Source organism: Pituophis catenifer, unplaced genomic scaffold, assembly GCF_029215685.1.
Source record: "Pituophis catenifer annectens isolate HBS135680 unplaced genomic scaffold, rPitCat1.0.hap2 SCAF_14, whole genome shotgun sequence".
Lineage (NCBI taxonomy): Eukaryota > Metazoa > Chordata > Lepidosauria > Squamata > Colubridae > Pituophis > Pituophis catenifer.
Genome location: NW_027256894.1, coordinates 18562901 through 18583535, shown reverse-complemented (window position 1 = coordinate 18583535; position 20635 = coordinate 18562901). Strand labels below are relative to the sequence as shown.

The 20635-nt window shown below is 40.5% G+C and overlaps 1 protein-coding gene across 1 annotated transcript in view; it reads right to left on the bottom strand.

The window, feature by feature from the left end:
• The window catches only part of MYO9A (myosin IXA), a 92758-nt gene that overhangs the window by 12426 nt on the left and 59697 nt on the right, over positions 1–20635 (bottom strand). The window contains exons 19-34 of the mRNA XM_070953906.1: positions 20310–20349; positions 19352–19474; positions 18688–18768; positions 17739–17849; positions 17241–17363; positions 16335–16484; positions 14947–15269; positions 11887–13530; positions 10468–10558; positions 9169–9384; positions 5339–5451; positions 4868–5025; positions 3927–4135; positions 2563–2679; positions 1273–1461; positions 73–120 (exon numbers count right to left, since the gene is read on the bottom strand). Coding sequence (XP_070810007.1) covers positions 73–120; positions 1273–1461; positions 2563–2679; positions 3927–4135; positions 4868–5025; positions 5339–5451; positions 9169–9384; positions 10468–10558; positions 11887–13530; positions 14947–15269; positions 16335–16484; positions 17241–17363; positions 17739–17849; positions 18688–18768; positions 19352–19474; positions 20310–20349 — 3736 coding nt within the window. The remainder of the gene's footprint in view (positions 1–72; positions 121–1272; positions 1462–2562; positions 2680–3926; positions 4136–4867; positions 5026–5338; positions 5452–9168; positions 9385–10467; positions 10559–11886; positions 13531–14946; positions 15270–16334; positions 16485–17240; positions 17364–17738; positions 17850–18687; positions 18769–19351; positions 19475–20309; positions 20350–20635) is intronic.

Genomic DNA, 20635 nt, shown 5'->3' with positions numbered 1-20635 from the left:
TACATAATAAATGTCTATATAATTTGTAATATAATTTGCTTCACATTAAAAGGAGGAAGTATTTCAGCTTACTATGTCTGTTTCCTTCTTTCGTCTCTTCTTCCTTTCTGTTTTTGTCACCTAAGACAACAAGAGACAATATCAAACAGTTCAGTATTCTTTGAAGACTTCTGTTTCTACTTGCAAATTTAAATCTGTTTTCTTATATAATCTTCATTTACAAAGCAAATCAAGGAGCTATTAAAATCAGACAGACCGTTCTTATCTCATTTACTGCTTCTTCTCCTGACCAAGATATTCCTATAACATTCAATATTTCATTATGTGGGCATTACTGAGTCAGAACTGAGAGACTTAACAAGTGTCAAGTAGACTCAGAATTCCGCTGTCATGGCTTCTGGCAGGAACAGGGGTATTTGGAAGGAGATATTAATCTTTTTTTTTAAAGTAGCAGAATGACCTACAACTGTCCCTTCTACAGCTTAATACTAATCACTATATCTTTGCTTTTCCATGCTGCTGATTCTCTCCAACATACTTCAAGAACAGAAGCCTTAAAATATGCATGAACATGTAGACATACAATTATGGTTTGTTCTGTTTTTCTTCACTCTGGACCTTTTTGTAACAGAATGGTATGTACGCATTCTGGTTACTTCAGATTCTTCATTTTCAATATAGCACATTATATTTTGTGATCATAAAATGTTTTGTAGGATCCAATCTGGTTTGGTCACCGGGACCAGACCAATCTGACCCACCCAGATTGGATCCTGCAACATTATCTTGCATTTGCCTTCATTCATGATAAAACTTTGTATACATTATTGCAAGCCAGCCTTTCAAATTCTATTCGTCAATAACAAGAGGCAAGGAAATTATGTTGTGTTAGCAGCATAAAGAACTTTCTGAAAGAGTGCTAATGACCAGATGACTGCAAGGAATATAGATCCTTCCATCCATCCTCCACCGTTCAGTCAGAACTGAAGAAGCTTCTTGGATGAGAAGTGAAACCTCTTCAAACTTAGATTGAGTCAGAACGGAAGAAGCTTCTGGGATGAGAAGCGAAACCTCTTCAAGCTTAGATTGAGTCAGAACGGAAGAAGCTTCTGGGATGAGAAGCGAAACCTCTTCAAGGAAAATCAAAGTCCAGTTGCCTTTTGAAAAAGCACCTTTGGGACAAGGTAGATGATTCTTCACAGGGCATCCAGAATACGGTCCTCCTGCCAAAGGGATGCAATTTGAGGTTGTGATTGTGGTGGATTAGTTTACCTTTGCAGCAGAATAATCCAAAGGCATATATTCTGTCATGTATTCATCCAGAAACACCTTAAATGTATTGACCCAGACCCGTACGGGGGATTCACTCCAGTTCCTCTGTTCGAGTTTCATGGTTTTCTCTAGAATCTGCTCAAACAGCGCATAGAGATCCTTGTAGCGGATGCTCTTCCCATCGCCCATCTATTAAAACATGGAGAAACGAAGGTGAATGTCTGAACGTTCCCACAAAGAGGACAGAAATGTATTAAAACGTTCATTCACTAAAATAAATAAACATTAGCATCCAAAGAAAAACATTAAGCACAGTCCTGTAATCAAATCATAGAAAAGGCAGGTCATAACGACTAATTGCCTAGAACTCAGCAACACAAGCAGGGGTCTTTTGCTTCCTTGCATGATGACTGAACAGGAAGGAAAGGTGTTGTGTCACAATTTTGGATTCAAAGTATTACCTCAGAGCAGTGTTTCTCAACTTCGGCAGCTTTAAGATATGTGGACTTCAATTCCCAGAATTCCCCAGCCAGCAAGGCTGTCTGGGGAATTCTGGGTGTTGAAGTCCGATCATTTAAAACCTTCTCAAGATTGCGAAAGACTGCCCCAGGCATTGCTTTATTGAAGTTTGAGGAAACTGGCACTATAAAAACGCACTGCATAAACTCTATTTGCAAAGCTCTGAGTGTCATCTGAGACACTCCCTCTTTTTATAGCAGAGGTCTTCAAACTTGGCAGCTTTAAGACTTGCGGATTTCAACTCCCAGAATTCTTCAGCCAGCTATGCTGACTAGAGAATTCTGGGAGTTGAAGTCCAAAAGTCTTAAAGCTGCCAAGTTTCAAGACCTCTGCTTTATAGTCATAATCACACTTCCTATGATATCTGCTTGAACCCCTCTTACTAATTTCATTAAACAAATGACTCATTTGCTTTCATTCCATTCACTATCATTTGGATGATGAGACCATTTTTATTCTTGATACTGCACGAAGAAGCATCTTCCTGAAATGTGCACATTTGACTTTTTTGGCCCTGACTTTCTTCCTCCTCCTTTATTTGCAAAAGCAGGAAAAAAAAATTTGTTACATGATACACAATGATCAAGATAACAAGAAGAAGCAGGAACATCAGTTAATAAATCTAGTTCCGCCTTCTATCAAAACCAAAATATTATCATTGTAAACAATTATCTCCCCAAACATCAAGAGCGGCTTTTGTACAGTTTGGCTGCACCAGGAACTTCTGTCATTAGTACTTAATTTTAAAACATAAATAGTTATTTAACTTACTGCCAAAGCAGAAGAGTAGAAACTGAAGATATTTTGCCGGAATTCTTTCAAAGCTTTTTTAAATACCACGTCCACAAGAGTGTCCTTCTTACAATCTTCGCTATCCAAATCATTCATCTGAAAATAATGAAATTAAGACTGTTTTTCAAAATTTTACCATGTGACCGATTTAGTGATGCAGAGCAAGCACACAATTTCCAGGGCAGCAGTAAGATGGCTACATGAAGGCTACCCTGTTTTATTTAATGACAAAACTTTTGACTGTTCTGGGTCCAGATGTAAACAGTGCTCTCCCAAAGATGTTATAGCAGTAACTTGCTTTATCCTCCCCTATCAGGAAGAACACTAAAATCCTTCCAGATGTTTCCATCAAGAATAAAAAGCAATACATTCAAGACTTATTCAGGAGCAAGGAGACCACTGGACTATGAGCCGTGGTGGCGCAGTGGTTAGAATGCAGTTCAGCAGTTCGGCAGTTTGATCCTGACTAGCTCAAGGTTGATTCAGCCTTCCATCCTTCCAAGGTCGGTAAAATAAGGAGCCAAATTGTTGGGGGGAAATATGCTGACTCTGTAAACTGCTTACAGAGGGCTGTAAAGCACTGTGAAGTGGTATATAAGTCTAAGTACTATTGCTGTTGCTAACTGCTATTCAAGAATGAGAAGGGAAAACCTGCCCTACTTATGGCTGGTATTTCATTGCATTTTAGCCTGATTTTTTTTCCCCCTGCACTCGCTTTCCTTTTTCTTACATGTGTTTTGTTGTTTTTCACATCGAAGAGGCTGGAGCTACCATATTTTTCAGAGTATAAGACACACCTGTTTCCCCCCCCTCCCCCCCCAAAAAAGAGGGTGAAAATCTGGCTGGGTTTTATACTCTGAATGTAGCCTTGCTCAGCCTCTCAAACAGAGGTTTCAGAGGCAGAAAAAAAAGTTTTTTCTGAAACAAAGTTTCAGAAGTTTCAAAGGCAGAAAAAAAAGCAAGGCGCAGAGCTCACAACCAACGAACCTGTTGCTAAAATTCACCTCTGGGAACAGCTGATTGGAGGTATTCCGGGAGGCCGATCCACCCACCAATCAGCATTTTTCTTATTTTCCTCCCCAAAAACTAAGGCATCTCTTATATTCCAGTGCGTATTATACTCCAAAAAATACAGTATTTCTCTTTTAACTAAGCTCTGCTGCTTCAGATATAAGGTACTGTTTGACAAATAGGACAAATATACGGCAGATAAAAGTCCATCCAGAGGCTTCCACGAAGTCCATAAAATCAGCTTGCAAAGACTGCATACTAAAAGTCAGTAATGATTCTTAGCTGGTAAAGCTGTCGATTTAGGTATGTAGCATGGAATATATACCAGTTACCTTTTTCAAGAGGAACTCGTCCATGCTTTTCAAGTCACCGGCACTTGTTATGATCTGAAGAGCGTCGTTCTGCCATTGTGCAGGTTCCATAGTTACGTTGCTGATTTTCAGGCTGCGTTTTCGCTTGACCTTTGGAGATGGCTCTTTGTTTTCTTTACATTCCCTTCGATAGATGCCCGACAGTTCGGGACTCCTTGGAGGACTCAGCTCTGCATGTGCAAAGAAACGTGCAAGTTTTGCTCAGAATTCCCTTGAGAACAACAAGCAGAGCTATCTTCCTAATCAGGAAATGGGAAAATTGGAAACACTAAAGTCACGACACATCATTTCTTTAGCATAATGGATGGAAAGAGCTCATGCATGAGTGCCTGAGATTCCCACCTTCACTCTAGGGAAATCCTAGAAAATTTAGGATTCAAGGCAAATTAGATAATTCAAGGGAGAACTCTGCTGGTGTCTGGAGTTTAGAACAAAGACTTCTGACAATCAGTAAGGAGCAATTCACGAGCCTTTTGGATTTCTGATGAAGTGTAAAAGAACCAGAAGATTATTCAAACACTGGACTGTCAATACAACCGATTGACAAAGTTGTTCATTGAGAAAGTATTTTGTTTATTCACAATGTCTCGTGCACAAAGCAGGAGTTGAATTTTGAGATCTTTTCCCATTCCAAGATTCTGTTACATCTAAAATAAGTCACAAAGCTGGTTTGCCAAGCCAATCTTTGTACTTCTGAAACCCTGAATTGCCAGTTATTTTTTGTCTTTGCAACCTACAAAAGAAACACATTTAAATCTTTATCAGCTCTCTAGCTGACCTTTTCATTAAACCAGTGTTTCTCAATCGTGGCATGTTTAACATGGGTGGACTTCAACTCCCAGAATTCCACCTATCTTAAACTTGTCAAGGTTGAGAAACACTGTAGTAAACCACCTGTTTACCTTCTTCAAGCTGGAGTCCCGGAATCATGTCTCTTCCTGGTGCATCTTGGTCAGGATACAGTTCCAGCAGCTCTGACTGGGTAGCAAGCTTCTCTCTGCTTATCTTCTTCTCCCCCTGCCTTCCTTTCCCCCAAAATCTCATCTTGGCTCTTTGAGGTCTAATAAATGACAAATGGGAAGAAAAGTTTACTCAAGCCATGTTGATTATTTTATCCAGGTGCAGAGGCGCACGTACCAGCTGGCCACTCACACAGCACAGTGGCGATTAGCCTGCGATCTGGTAGTGGGCCGTGGACCACTGGTCTATACCGAACAAAGATAACTTTGCTTATCCTTCATTCCTCACAATTTCTCTCTTTCAAGCATTATAACTGAAAGAGCTTATCTACATTGTTGGAAAAGAAGGAAAAGAAGCACTGAATCATGTTTAATTCAGACTTGCTTTTTTTTTTCTTGTTGGAAAATGTATACCTTCTGTCCACGGATATGATCTTCTGGGCAACTGGCAGCATTCCAATCTCTCCTTGAGACATTGTTTTGTGAAGCTTTGCTTGGCCTTCATTGGATGCAGAACGTTGTAACATCTGCAATAATTTCAAACATAGCAGAGGATAGAATCATTTGATATTCTAAGGAGACGCAATTGAGCTATACAGCGCTTTGAATACTTAAGCTGCTAAAAAGAAAAAACACCACTCCCTATGGCAAAGATGCTTTTCATCTGATTGACTTCTCTTCTCCCTGCTTGGATTATAGCCGTAGACTAGAAGATGCAGCACAACATTCCGTTACTATTAGTTCAGAAAATCAATACTGAGAGGAATAGCAACACATTAATATAGAATCTTAAGGCAAAAGTAATTGGCTTTTGCATAAAAGTGTGCAATTACTGAAGGCAGTTATGGAAGGTATTCCTAAGAAACCTGGCTCCTGGATTTTTTATTTTTTTTAAAAAAAGAAGTCTGTTTGAAGTACCTTTTGATTCTTTAAAAATAATATTCTCTTTGATGTATTCATGGAAACTGCCAGCTGGTGAATGTTGTCTCCACTTAAAATTTCTCATACATTTAATAGTTCAACTTTTTGGAGGGGAGATCCTTTGATTATTATAAACAATATGGAAATTGATATATATGACTCACTGCTGAAATATCTGAAGACCCAGTTAGGGACAGATCATCATAGAGAAAAATCTATCTATGATGGTTGTTAAGACTCAACAGACTTGATGGGACATAATCCATAATTCAAAATATACACAGAGTAGTAAACTTTGAGAAAAACGACCGCTCAAAAGGAAAACAAGTGTGAGAGGTCATTATATTCCAGCGTTCAAGGATCAATTACTTTCCCATTTTCGATTAGAATAAATACTTTACAGTGATAATACTGAAGATGGTGATTCACTTAAATACATTTTTTCACATAAAATGTTGTGCTGAATCTGCTAGAAAGAAGACTGTAAATTACTGCTGTTCCAGATCTAATTTCATCTCAGCAGGGAATGCTGACAGGTCAAATGAATGGCAGGATCTGGCACATATCCGTTGGAAAAGCAGTATTACTTAATGCAAAGGAAATGGCTTCTAATAAAAGTCTTTTCAAGGTTTTGCAACTGTCCAATTTTGAAAAATACAATTCACTGAAAAGGGCGGGGAAACGCTGATAAATAAAGAGAACAAAGAATCTGGTTCCAGGTACCCATCTGGGAAACCACTCTTACATCTTTTAGCTGCTATGCTTTGATTTTTTTCTCAATCCCAGCAAGAAAGAGTAAGCCCTTATAGCTGTTTTTATTTTCCTGGCTCGCTTGCAAAAATGGAAAAAAAGAAATACGTTCCATTTCCACCCTTAACAAAAAGATGAATTGTAAAAAAATTCGTCTCCAACTGCATTCAACAGACATAATAGCAGGAACAGCATAATCTCATAATTCTTCTGCATGCTGAAGATAATTTGGGAGTTGTACTTCCATAAAGATTTTTTTTTTAAAAAAAGATATGCACCCTCTGTCTCTTTACTTAAACAAGTGGATTTAAGGCTTGCTTCAGTTGCATTACTGGGGACAAAAAGCAAAATCCAGACAAGTTGCAACAGCAGGCTCTGCCAGAATGCTAAAGAATTCAAAATATTTCAGGTTCCTTTAAAAAAAAAAACAAGTTGCGTCTCTTATCTCTGCAATATTCAGTCTTGTGCATGCTTAAATTGGGATAGTGGCAATCATCCTAACCTTCCCTTCAGGCCTCGTCCACGCCAAGTGGTCAGCTAGCCAAAAGCAGAATAGCTGACATTTAATAATGAAAAAGAACAATCAATGCCAAACATATTGTAATGTACTCAAAGATGATGAGCAACGTGCAAAAAAAATATATATGGGAAAAACAGGGACTTGAGAGGCTTTTGTTCACCCACAACTGGTGTGGAGGCGATAACCTATTTCTTCTTCCTCGTGACATTAATCAACTCTGTTCTAGCAAAAGAGAGCTCCTTAAATGACACACCTCTTGTGCTGAAAGCTCAGAATAAACAACCTTCATTTCATGTGCTGAAAATATGCACCAATGTGACCTGATTAAAAACAGCCTTGGCAAATACCAGCCATTAATTTTCCGAACAGTAATGAGCTGCAGGACGATTTATCACGTCTAACAAGACAGTTGATAAGTCTTTTCCGAACAACTAGAACAGACAGGCAAAATAAAAATACAAAACCTAACAACAAAAAACCCTTCAACAAAACACAGGTGACAATTTTAAACACGTTTGAGCAATATTACATATCCAAACAATAAGTATATGTACATTTGAGCAATATTACATATCCGAGCAATACATTTACATTTAGACATCTATAATTCACAACTTGTATGTAACAGCGGTCATGAAATTCAGCATAAACTTAAAAAGCAAGAGCTTGAGTGTGCATGCAGATGTAAGTAGTTGTGCTAAACCACTAATGAAAAAGCTAATGGGGCGCCAAGAGAAGCATGGAAGGAGAAAGGATGCAAGATAAGTGAAGATCTCTAGGAACTATTTGCATGCAGAGGACATCTGTTAAATGGTGGCAGGAGAATAAAAGGAGTGTTTTGAAAAAGTGAGAAGAATGAGGCTCCTTCTGAAGAAAGTGTTCTCCAAGCAAACAGTGATCCCAGCACCTTGACATCTCAGCCACGATTCCCAGTCTGAAACTAGTTAATGTTGGTGGAAGCAGCACTGTAACTTCCAAGAACACAGCCCATTCCCTCTGGTTGTGCCGTCTGGAGCAACTGGGCTCCTTGGCTTTACCATTTCTGTCCGAAAGGATTTTATAATCTTCCCAGGGAGGATGAATTGAATGGAAACATGATCTCGCATGCTCTTCGACATCTCAATGTGAGTAACAGGTCTCTTCAGCAAGCAGGAAAGTTCGTTCAGATTAAAAATGCTTTTTAAGCCTTTTATTCATGATGTCCCCCTACTGTAAATCCCATCTAACTTTTTAAATTTTCTGCCTGCTTTACTAAACCAGCCGTATTTCTATTCAACTGAAAGTTGCCTTTCATCCCAAAGTAAAGTCTAGGCTGGTTCTATTGTCTACCTTGAACAGGACTGGAAGGTTGGAAACTGGCAAGCTAAGCAATAGAATACAGGTAGTTCTTGACTTACAAGCACAATTGAGCCCACAATTTTTGTTGCGAAGGGAGACAGTTGTTAAGTGAATTTTGCCCCATTTTATGAGCTTCCTTGCCACATTTATTAAGTGAATCATTGCCGTTAAGTTAGTAACATGGTTTTTAAGTGAATCTGGCTTCCCCATTGACTTTGTCAGAAAGTCGTCAAAAGTGATCATGTGACCCTGAGACGCTGCAAATGTCATAAATATAAGACAGTTGCGAAGCGTCTGAATTTGGATCACGTGACCACGGGGCTGCCGCAACGGTTCGTTAAGTCTGAAAAACGATCCTAAGTCACTTTTTTTTCCACTGCTGTTGTTAACTTTGAGCGGTCACTAAATGAGCTGTTGTAAGTCAAGGATTACCTGTATTCTGCCTGCTTCATCTTTACTTGCTCAAAGAAAACCCAGTGTGCCGGTGGAAGGGGATGATGGGGAGTATGACTGCAGGGACCTACTGCGGAAACCATGGCTAAGGGAGATGACGCTGAGAGGCGTCAGCATTGGGTGACTGTGTTCTTAGAGGTTACCATCCCATAATCTCCATTACAGGATGGGAGAAACAGCAGTAGAAGGTGTCAGTTCTGCTGAGGGTTAGCCAAGAAATGCCCCACCGCTCCCCGCTACGACTGCTTGTGGAATATATTACCATTTCAGAGTCACTATGACAGGGCTGCCCGAGCCTGACTGCACAACCTGGCTCAAGGTGAGGTGGATGCTCAAAGGAGAGAAGGAATTCAAGATTGTCATCACAATCCTCTTCCTCTGTATCCCCCTCCCAATCAGCAAAAGCACCTCTAGTCAAGAAATTGGAGCGGGTCCGTGCCATGCGGGCTTTCTTTCTATGGACTGGTCGAGCAACCTGCTTGACACCAAATGATAAAACAGATGGTATGAAATGAACAAACAAACAAACAAACAAACAAACAAAAAAAAACCCACCACCACACAAGTCAAAGGATAAGGAACATGGAACCATAAGGGTTTTTTAAAAAAATAAATCCTCCGAGGGCATCATTTGTTTAAATGACGTGCTAAATTGGACCTCAACAAACAAGGACAGCAGAAATAAGGGTGTGTGTGTGTGTGTGTGACACATTTGGGAAAAGTAGAAAAAATGCCCTAATTGCCTTTAATATCATTTCGATGACGAGCCAGTTCAGACAGAACATGGACCTGGTTCTCAGTGAAGTGTGGCTGAGTTGCACATTAAAACGCAACGGGAGAGTCACCCTGGCACAAAATCTAGATAATCTGATGCCAGAGAAAAAATATGTGACTAGATTCTCCCTTGTTTTCTTGTTTGAACACTCAATTATGGGAATCCCTGCCTACCATCTGAAGTGTACAGCTGAGAAACAGGTTTGATACCACATAAAAAACTAGGTCAACAATACCAAAAAAAAATGTACTGTGGTATACCACTCTTTAATCTTACATCTGCTTTCCAGCTGATAAGACCCTATATTCCTTCCTACAGAGCATTGCATCCAGTGGTGGGATTCAAATAATTTAACAACTGGTTCTCTGCCCTAATGACCAGCTAGGTAGGTATGGCTCGGTGGTCATGTGACCGTGTGGGTGTGGACAATTCAACATCGCTCACATCGATGGGCACTTCGCCTTAGCTGTTACAATGTAATAAGGGTTAACCAGAGAGGCAATTTCTGTAAGCAGGGTAATAAAGATTAGGCTAGAAACACCACCAGAACGTTTCCTTCCTGACTTCCTTACAGGATTAGCCCTGTAAAGTGGGAAAAAAACAAAATAAGATTTCTTCCAATAACCAGTTCTCTGAACTCCTTAGAAAGTTAACAACCGGTTCTCCCGAATAGGTGCGAACTGGCTGAATCCCACAACTGATTGCATGCTAACGGTATTGATGGTTTGGAGGGATAGCTGGGAGAAATAAGTGATTTTACTGCTGAAAAAAAAATATGTTTCTTACCTCTCCTTTATCTGTTGTTCTGGGAAGTTTCAGTGGCTTTTTCTGTTCTTCTTTTGGAAGAAGCAGAGGTGCTGAAGATCCTTTATTCAAACTAAAAAACAAAGTGATTGCAAACTTACTTGCAATAGACCATATACAGGCAGAAGTTGTTAGCATGGGAAAGCAGTGATCAACTTCCTATAAGGCTACTGTATTGAGTTTCCCTAGAACAGCAAAGAGAGTGCCTTGTAATTTTACTGCTGTTTGGTTCAATCATCTAGAGCAGTGATGGCTAACCTTTTTGCCATCGCATGCCAGGAAAGGGGGGGGGGGTTACGCATGCGTGTGCCCACACCCATAATTCTATGCATTCTGCCCCCCCGTACATGACCCCCCCTCGCTCCCGGCACGCGATGGCCCAGTAGGCCCTTTTTTCTCTCTCACCTGGCTCCAGAGCCTTTGTAGGAGTCTGGGGAGGGTGAAAATGGCCTCCCCCCCCCCCCGGAGGCCCTCCAGAGGCCAGAAACGGCCCATTTGCCAACTTCTGGTGGGACTGGAAGGCCTGTTTTTTGCTATCCCCAGCCTCCAGAGCCTCTCTGGGGAGGGTGAAAACGGCCTCCCCACCCCCGGAGATCCTCCGGAGGCCGAAAATGGCCCATTTCCCAACTTCCGGTCCCACCTTCCGGAAGTGAGCTGAGCTCATGTGCCCACTGATATGGCTACGTGTGCCACCTGTGGCACGCGTGCCATAGGTTCGTCATCACGGATCTAGAGAATGGGTTGTCAAAGTTTTGAGTTTAAAGGAACATTAAAGGAATATCTATATTTTTGCTTGTAAGATTTGAAGCCATCAAAGTGGGATATTTTGTAAACATTGGATGGATGGGAGAGAAATTCAAGGCCAAGAAAAGAAGAGTCAAAAGTCTGCTAACTAGAAAAGACAGGAGAGAAGAGACCCAGGATCTGAACCTTGGGACTGACATAAATATGAGGGGTCCTTGGTGCTCTCTGAGGTTGGTTATATTTTTGCAGAGTTTTCATTACCCAAGCTATGAACACCCTAGCACTGATGATATTACCTAGACTGGTAATGAAATGTTTGCAAGAAAACAACCAATCTCAGAGAGTACCAAGGACCCTTCATTACTATCCTGAGTTACAAATATTCTCCTCTATCACTGACAAATATAGAGCAGATTTCATGTGTGGAGGGAGGGAGGGGGGAGGGGGAGGGAGAGGGAGGGAGGGAGGGAGGGATAGAGAGAGATTTACATCCATGCCTGCTATGAAGCTTTGATGCTCTGAGAACTCTCTCTCTCTCTCCCTCCCTCCCTCCCTCCTCTCTCTTATTTATTTTCTTTTAAGGCTTCTATTTTCAAGGAAGATCTAAGTAGCAGTTTTATGGAAATGTAACATACAAGCATCCATTATCGTACTCACGTATTGCACAAATGAGCATCCTTTGGTGTAAAAAAAATGGAACCAACTCTAGTTTGCTTAGAAGAGCTTTCCTTGCCCTGGCTAGGAATTCGAGGCAGTCTGAACCGTTTTTCCCTCGCAGGTAGATTGCTGACACTTTCCCGAGACTCAGTACCCATCTGCAAATTCAACCAATCTGTTCCAACAGATTCCAGGATGACTGGAGTCTGGCTTTCCTTTTTCTCTGGGATTTTTTCCTTCAGGACCGTCTGGCAAATAGGGGGACTTCCTTTTTTGGGGCCAGTAGGAGATTTAAGGACCACCGATGAGGTGGCTTCTGTCTTTGTTGCAAGTCTTAGATCTCCCTTGACTTGAGGATGGGTGATGAATAGAGGTGGACCTCTGTCCATTTTCTTTGGTGAGGTGAGAGGGGTTCCATGGCAAGAGTCCCGAATCCTATTCTGTTCATTCTCTTGTCTCTGAAGCTCTTCAAAAACTTTATGCTGCTTCTCCAAAATTTCTGTCTGCTGTCGTATTTGCTCCATCATCTCTTTTTCGTTCTGCATCTGTTTTCGTTTCCGGCGTTCTTCTTTCTCAACATTTAACTTCTCCAACTTTTCGATAACCGTATCCGAGAGATGCACTTCTGTAGCTGTAACAGCTGGGAATTCTCCACTGCTGGACATTTGACCATTGTCATGTAAGGCTGTGTTTTGTGTGGTCCTTTCCAGTTGAGGATTTTTTTTGGTGTCTGAGAAAAAAAAATTGCTCCCCATTTCCATTTGTTTGTTTCTTAGATTATTGTCCCTCACTGAATGGCCAACTTTCAACTTGTCCTGTGGCGGAAGATAAAATGTAGGCAAACTACAAGAAATTAATGATTCTCTTGTATGCTTATTGGAGACAACGTCGTAAGAGTCACAAACTGACGACCGCTCTTTAACAGCAAGACAGTCAAGTAATTCAGAACTTGAGATCGACCTCTTTCTCTCTGTCATAGTTTTATTTATAGTAGCAGCAGCAAATTTGGAGATGTCTTCTTCTTCTTCATCATCATCATCATAATCATCATCAAATTTCGGACTACCATGTAGTGATTCTGTGGGATGTACATTGTGATCCAGAGACGAGAGGGGGTCCCGGCTTAGGTTCTCTAGACTTCCACGAGAGCTTTTACTCTCTGGAGTTCTTCGAGGAGAGGGCATCCCTTCAGAAGCGAAGTCAGGGGACAACTGGTGCTCCTCTGATGGAGAAGTTCCACTACTGGATCGAACCTTTAGCAACTCCAAGCTAAAAATGGCTTGTTCCAGTTCGCGCATCCGCCGGCTCTCTCGCTTTGCACGAACTCCTTTTTTTTGGTTGAGATCTTCCAGGGATTTTGGTCTTTCTCTGACAAGAACTTCCTCTTCCATGCTCATTCCGCTCTGGCTGTTGGCCCTCTCATGGTGTTTGTGCAAGGAATTTGATGAATCAATTCTATTGTCCGTAACCGATGTGTAGCCTTCTATGGCTTTCACTCTGTTTTCCAATGAATTCTCTTCCCATTCAGAAGGGTCTGAATCCTTAATACCTGAGTTATACCCTAGTATTAATTTATCATCTTTACTTGTTAGTCGATTCTTTAGTGATGCTTCACTCAATTGCTGCTCTCTTAATGTGGTAAACCTGTTCAAAGAAGAATAGGTGGAGAAAGAGCACAGTTATGATGACCACAAATTTGTCAATCTTCCTTTCATTTGACCTTTTCCCAATAGCTTCCCATTCTATTTCTTCTAATAAATAGGAAGCATCAAATATGCATAAAGACTAGGGCATGTCCCACAGTTCTCCTGATGATGGGAACATGCATATTCTCATATATCAAGAAAAAGGTTGTATCTTTTTTTCTGTTCCGGTGCAGTTTATATAAAGGCAACAATTGATAGGTTTGCAATTATTTTTAACTCAGGATTTACTGCAATGGGTGAAGCTTTACATACAGCTTAGTACTATCCATTAACCCAGTTCTTCCTCAGCTTAAGTACTTTCAGATGAGCAACTCCTAGGATTCTCCAACCAGAATGGCCATTGTATCAAGGTTGGAGGAGACTATATGGACCACAATCCTCATTCACACACATGATAATGACTGTGGTGGTTAAACTAGATTGGGGAAGGCCGATTATACTGGTTGATTGGAGAAGTTGTAGTCCATACATGTTGAATGCAGCAGATTATGGAAAGCCGATCTATTATGTTAGTAGCTTATAACTTTATGTCCCCTTTAGAACTATTAATGAATCCTTAATTAGTAATGTTAAGAGAAGGGATGGAAATTCCCAGATGCAAAGCGTATGTTTAACTGTTTGAAATATGATCTGTCCTCAAATCTTTATTTACAGGGGCTATGTTCATAATATATCTGTACATGATTTGGGCTTACTGCAATGTATGAATCTAGTCATTATGATTTATCAGCCATAAGATATAGCTTGCTGTACTGTAGTTGAACTAAGGAAATAGCCATTTCTTCTACACACCATAGTGAACAAATGATATACATACGAATCCAGATAAAAGTTTTATTATATTGTAAACCAAATCATTAGAGGGCACTGAACCAATAATTGTAAGTTTTATAACTAGGTAAAAGAGCTATTTTATGCAGCAGCATCAGAACATGATAATAAAGAATTAAATTTGTTTGTTCTATTTAAATATCTCTTTTATCACCCATCCGGTCCCAATACCACCATTTGAACACGTACAGTGGCGGATTAAGGCTCACTGGTGCCCTAAGCACTGACAAATCTTGGTGGCCCCCTCCTTTGTACATACTGTACAAAGGAAGCCAAGCTTAGGTTACATAAAAGTTCTACTCACATCATGTACAATATTTGGCTGCCATTGTTCCCAACAAGATGTTTTAGTTTAGTTTTATCTTTTTTTTTTTTTTTTTTTACAAAACTTGTTTTTTTTCTTTTCTTTCTCAACTTTGTGGTGCCCCCGTTGGGCCTGGTGCCCTAAGCATGTGCTTAGTCTGCTTAATGGTTAATACACTACTGGACACGTATGTCCTTCCCAAAACATGGCATGCATTACCTCTGCCGTGCTTTGTAGCCTCTGTAGGCTGCTTGCAACAAAATGATTTTGTTTCTCTTGGCTCTGTAGAGAGTCCTTGTGCGGTAGCTCCGCCAGTGCGCCTGGATAGAGGTTGCCGCAGCATGCCTACGTCTTAAGCAGTCCCGCCAAGAGCTCTGGATAATGAAACCTGCAATCCGCATCTGCTGGAAACTTCGCCGGGCCATGTAACCTCGCCAGGACGCCTGAAGGACCACAGCAGCTCGCTCTAAAAAGGCTGAATGGTTCAGGGATTCTTCCTCCATTTCAGCTTCCTTCCTTCTCTGATAATGACGCCAACAATGCTGCCCAGGGTATTAAAAAAAAAAAAAGCGAATACTTTATTGACACAATAATGAGTTTTTATCCAAAGCCATTAGCTGGAATAGTTCTTGTTAAGGCTTTTCTAACGCTTAAGTACCAATTTCTAATATTACGGCAATCCAATTAATTACAAAAATCTTATGTTTACTGGCGTTTTAAAGTGTGTGTTTTAACGCAGACAGAAGTACATACCAATCCACACAAGAATTTTATTCTGGCAGTGAGGATGAAGAAAGATGTTCAATTAAAGAATAGTTAGTAATTTTCTTGCACGTGGTATGAATACATTGAATAAAGCCCTCCATTTCTAAAGAAGGTTGGTTTAAGATTTGATGCATTGTATGAATCCAGAAAAAAGATAAATTCAATAATTAGCTTAACTGTGTTGTTTAAAGGCAACAGTTATCTATGTTGAGAGTAAGGTAATGTTGTGGCCCACCAGTGGCCAGCAGTGCTGGCAGCAGATTCGGACAGTGAGGAGGTTGGGGAGTAACATGGGCCAGTCCTGGAGTCTGGGGAAGGCTCTGAGGGCTCTGCGTCAGAGGCAGAGAGGGGGCCAGGGCCGGATGCCAGTTATCTGCTGCCTTCAGAGTCGGACATCAGTGAGGCAGATGAACAGCTGGAGCCTGTCCCCAGTGTGTGCATGCGCAGAGTTGCCAGACGAAGGGAACAGCTAAAGAACAAGGATCAACTTCGGAGTAAGGCCACAGGTGGATGGTGAAGGGCCCCTCCCAGAGGGAATAAAGAGGAACGAAAGTGGAGTAATTGCAGGAGACAATTAGTTCGCTTAATTGGTTTGTGACTCTCCAAGACTCCTTGCCAAGTTTTGAAGATATCAGCCTGGCAGCTCTCCAAGCCAGATAAGGTCCGTGACTGGAAATTCTCCCTTGAAAGACTTGGCTGGATGTGAATGCAAAGAATTCACAGTAACTTAATAAAAAGGGGTTTTTGTTGGGACAAGGGGTCAGCTTCATGCTCTTGGGAAGCCTAGGTCAGAACAGGTAAACAGGGTTTAAGCTTAAGAACAGCATACAGTTGGCCCCCACCTGTATGACCACAGCAGCCTGCCTCATGCTCAGGAAGTGTCTCCTGTACAGCATCGTCCGGAACCAGCTTTGTAATAAGATAATCCTTTGCAAGACCTCCTCGTGCAACAGTCCTTGTAAAAGCTGTCGTCCCTGTTCCTTCATGAACACCTGATGGACAATTGAACAATCACAATTAAAGTCATTCCCTCTGCATATTAGCAATCCAACACACATATGTGTTGTCAGCCCTGGAGCCATTTTCCCCTGGCACCTTCAGGGCTGCCCCAGCGGAGATGAGTTGAGCTGTGGGAACGGGAGGGGGGAGGTAGAGATAGCTGGGGGGATTGTAGCCAAAATAAAATTCTTTCCTTTGGGAACCAAGGACTTTCCCACTAGGTGCAAGGAGGTGGGATCTGAGACCAAGTGACCCTTGGACTGTGACCTGATTGGACCACAGGGTCAAAAACAAGATTTAAGGACATCCCAGTGGGTGGGCAGAGCCTCTTGCTGCCGACGCTATTGGTTCGCGCGAGCCGGATAGAACCAGCCGGATTTCACCACTGGTTTAGAGTCGGGTTTCCCCAGATGTGCCAATATGACATGCCTAATAAATCTATACTTTGAAGAATATGTCTGCCATGGGAGTTTTAATTCCATTGGGTGTGTTACTTGGAACCCTGACACTTTTTTCTCCGGTAAAATATCTGCAACTGTGCATGTGTCAGGAGACCCAGCCTGATTCTTTCAGTCTCTTTTTACAGAGAAATTAATTCGGTTCTAATCATCCCTCAGATATAACGATAAAAAGATGGGTTCTTTGAAATCCAAGCTTCAATTCACAGGACTTTTTTCAAGGACTCATGAGGAAAGAACATCCCAAAATCCCCCTTTGAAAAGTGTCTGGAAACAGCAGTTGGACCTTACCATGGTTCGCCCGACTTGGAAACTATCTGAGTTGGTCTTTGTCTTTTTGAAGAAGCCTTCAATATTCTGCTTAGATGGGACAGTGCCTCGTGGGAGAAGTACATGGAAGTGGTCTATAAAATCCTGGCAATTTAGATACACCATCACCATATTGTTACATTTATAAACTCTTCGTATGTCAAGCATAAAAGGAAATCATGTTAGCAAACTGTATATAGATTTTTCGATACGCAAAAGTTTGTATCGCTTGAATCTTGAAGAAATACAAATAGGCTGAGGCAGCTCACAAGAAATACTTCCACGCACAACTCTGTACATTTGGAAGTAGGTTTGGATTTACAAATAGCTCCAGCAACAACCTGGCATATACTTCTTTATGGTCTTTTTTTTTTTTTTTTTTAATAAACAAAACTAATTAAACACAGCCAGCTCAACTGCTTTCAGATTCTTTATACTAGCACCATAACCTTTCAGAGAATCAAGAAAGAATAATCTCACCTGGAAAGAATATTTACAGCTATATCCTGACTGTCGGATGCGTACTGTCTCTAGCATTCCTGTGTATCGCAGCTGTCTAAGCACCAAGTTATCATTGAACCTCAAGGGGAGCTGGAAAAGCGAAAAATACAGTTTGAGCCTACAGAACCAGCTAGGCATGATAACTCGTTTCTAGGTTTGCGTGTTTTTAAATGGAGCCAAGACACTTTCGCAAAGTAGCAAATTGTCCCACTTTCTAAGCCTAATAGTGTTGTACAGTTTTGTCCGCGTTACTACTTGACAAAAAACTGAATCGGTCTCAAAACAGAATATGCAATCATCTACAAGCGTAGCTTAATGCCTATCTTGAAGTGAATATCTATGCAGATGTTAATCCTGTGCCATATTTAGCAACAAAAAGGCATCAGGAAGTTAATAGTATTGCTTATGAAATCAGGAATATTGTATCATGATATGCCTAATAGTCATTGGACACAAGACTGCATCCTTTTTTGTAAAAAGTATGATAAGTTTTACAGATTTGTCACAGCCAGATGACCTCACATCTATGAACTCTGCACTCACAGTTCCAGCCAAGAGCCAAACTGGAAGAAAAAAATCACGGAACATTCCACATTAATGTTGCTTCAATAATTTGTTTTCATCCGGCAGATAATAAGGGAAGGTTTTACACCTACCAAAATTATTCAGTCTGCAAATTGATTCACTAAAGGCCTGTCCAAAATCAGGATTTTAAAGTTAATTTTTCTACATTACTATCCGTGCTGACTTAAAGCTCTGTTTTTTTAATATCTCATTTTGATATTTGCTATTTCAACCTGCCTTTGTGTTATGACTGCTCTTAGGGAGTGCGTCTTATTCTGCTTTCTGTAATCTTTAGCTATGTGACAAATCGCAGGTTTGAATGTATTTCAGCTGCAAATCACTCGGGTGTGGGGGAAAGGTTTACCTTCTCAGCGTTAGAGCGGATGCATTTGACAAAATAGGGTTCTGCCTGTCCAAGAGTCTCCATCAACTTGGTAAGTGAAGCCTGCAGAACAAAACATAGTGTTGGCTTTTGCAATCGTTATTTAGGCTTTGTGAGAACAGAAGCAGATATCCCAAGAAAACCATCTAGCAGCTGCTGTGCTCAAACAGTGCAGAAAAGAGGGAGGATTGAATGGAGGTGCTGAAATTTGTTCGTGCTTAACTATAAGCTTTAGTTAGTATAGAGAGAGAGCTGGCTTGGTGCCATTATCTAGACCAGCATGTTAAGATTCCTCCTCCTCCTCCTCCTCCCACTGAACCAGCCCAAAATAACCTTGATTTTCTCTGAAAGTAGAGCCACCCAGGACTAAATACCTAAATGCAGGGTTTTTCAAACTTAAAGCATTCCGTGACAACTGATGGGGGTCCATGAAAAACAAAAGTTTTTTTCTTCTTCTAAAGAGTTATTTAAAAAAAAAAAAGAATCTCTAGAGGCTTTGCCTCTTGTTCAGCTGTTTCTGAGAATTTTTTCCCCCTAACCAACAGAATCCATAGCCTGAAAACGTTTGACTGACATGCTTATTCCCCCCCCTCCCCTCCACCCCCGAATTTACACTTCTTGAACCAAACAACTGCAAGGAAGTAACCTGGAACTGGGCACTGATGCTCGGAGGTTTCTTCTTCTTGTGAAGATGGAGAAGAGACTTTGTGATACGGTCGTGCAGAGTCAGGTTTGTCAGGTGCTTGAGGGATTTCACCTCCAGCAAGTGCTGAGAAAGCAGAGAAGAAGCAGAAAAATTTGGAAGAAACTTAAAAGGGCATAAATCAGTTCAAGTAACACCCTTCAGAGAGGCATACTTCGAAATGTAGGGCTACAAACAAACCAACCCACATTTTTGCCCTGGATCCCAAAGAAGGTTAACCAGCATAAGAATTTTCATATTATTTATTATCTGTTGATAAATATGTTGCCATGTTTCCGCCATGGTCAACAAATTACTTGTCTGGTAATTAAAGTCTGGAATAAATTTTATAATTGGTTAGATAAGAAGAAGAATGCCAAAAACAAGGGATAATGAATATCTGGAAATGTATATATCAATGTATATTAATATATCAATGTATATTGAACTTGTGAATGTAATATTGGTTTATTAAATACATGCATAGTTGGTTAGGAAGTAAAATACTGTATACTTGATATATAATGAAGTAGGAAATATGTAAATTTGTAAATAGAGCAAGGAATAGATTACTTATTAACTTGATTTTGACGTAAATGTTAGAAACCAGAGATGTTGAGCAATGTCCATTGTTTTACTTTTAAAACTAATAAAATAATAATAATAGGGAAAAAATTACTTATGCATGAAGAATTATTACATCCATGTGAGAAAAAGCATTCTTTGTGGATGGAGTTATGTATGGATGAGATCCTGTAAGCAAATGAGTAGATGATCTCTATGCTACGTTTTGAATAGGCATTTATTTGTATGCAGGGCTTGTAATTTTTTACACCAGATGGGGAAGGACTATTGTGCCTGAAGTAACTCTTAACTACATCCATTAGCAGTGGATTTCATCCAAGGAATAGAATTCTCTCACCTTTGGTAGGCTGGGCTTGACTTTAAAGTTCTTGTTTCGCCTATGGAAGATAAGAACCAAATAAAAGCAGGTTTACACTGTTAATCTGTAAACATTTCAAGACCAAAAGGCTTGATTTGGACATAACATCAAGCATGAGCTCTGGGTTCATGTGACTCCTTATTTCTTCTTATAAATATATATATATAAACTTTGAGACCAAGTGCATGCACTGATTGATACGGAAATGTTAACATGATCAAGTTTTTCAAACCATCCAACGTCATGGAACAGGTTACATTATAATCCTGGACACTATACATTTTTAATAAGCAAAATTTCTAAAA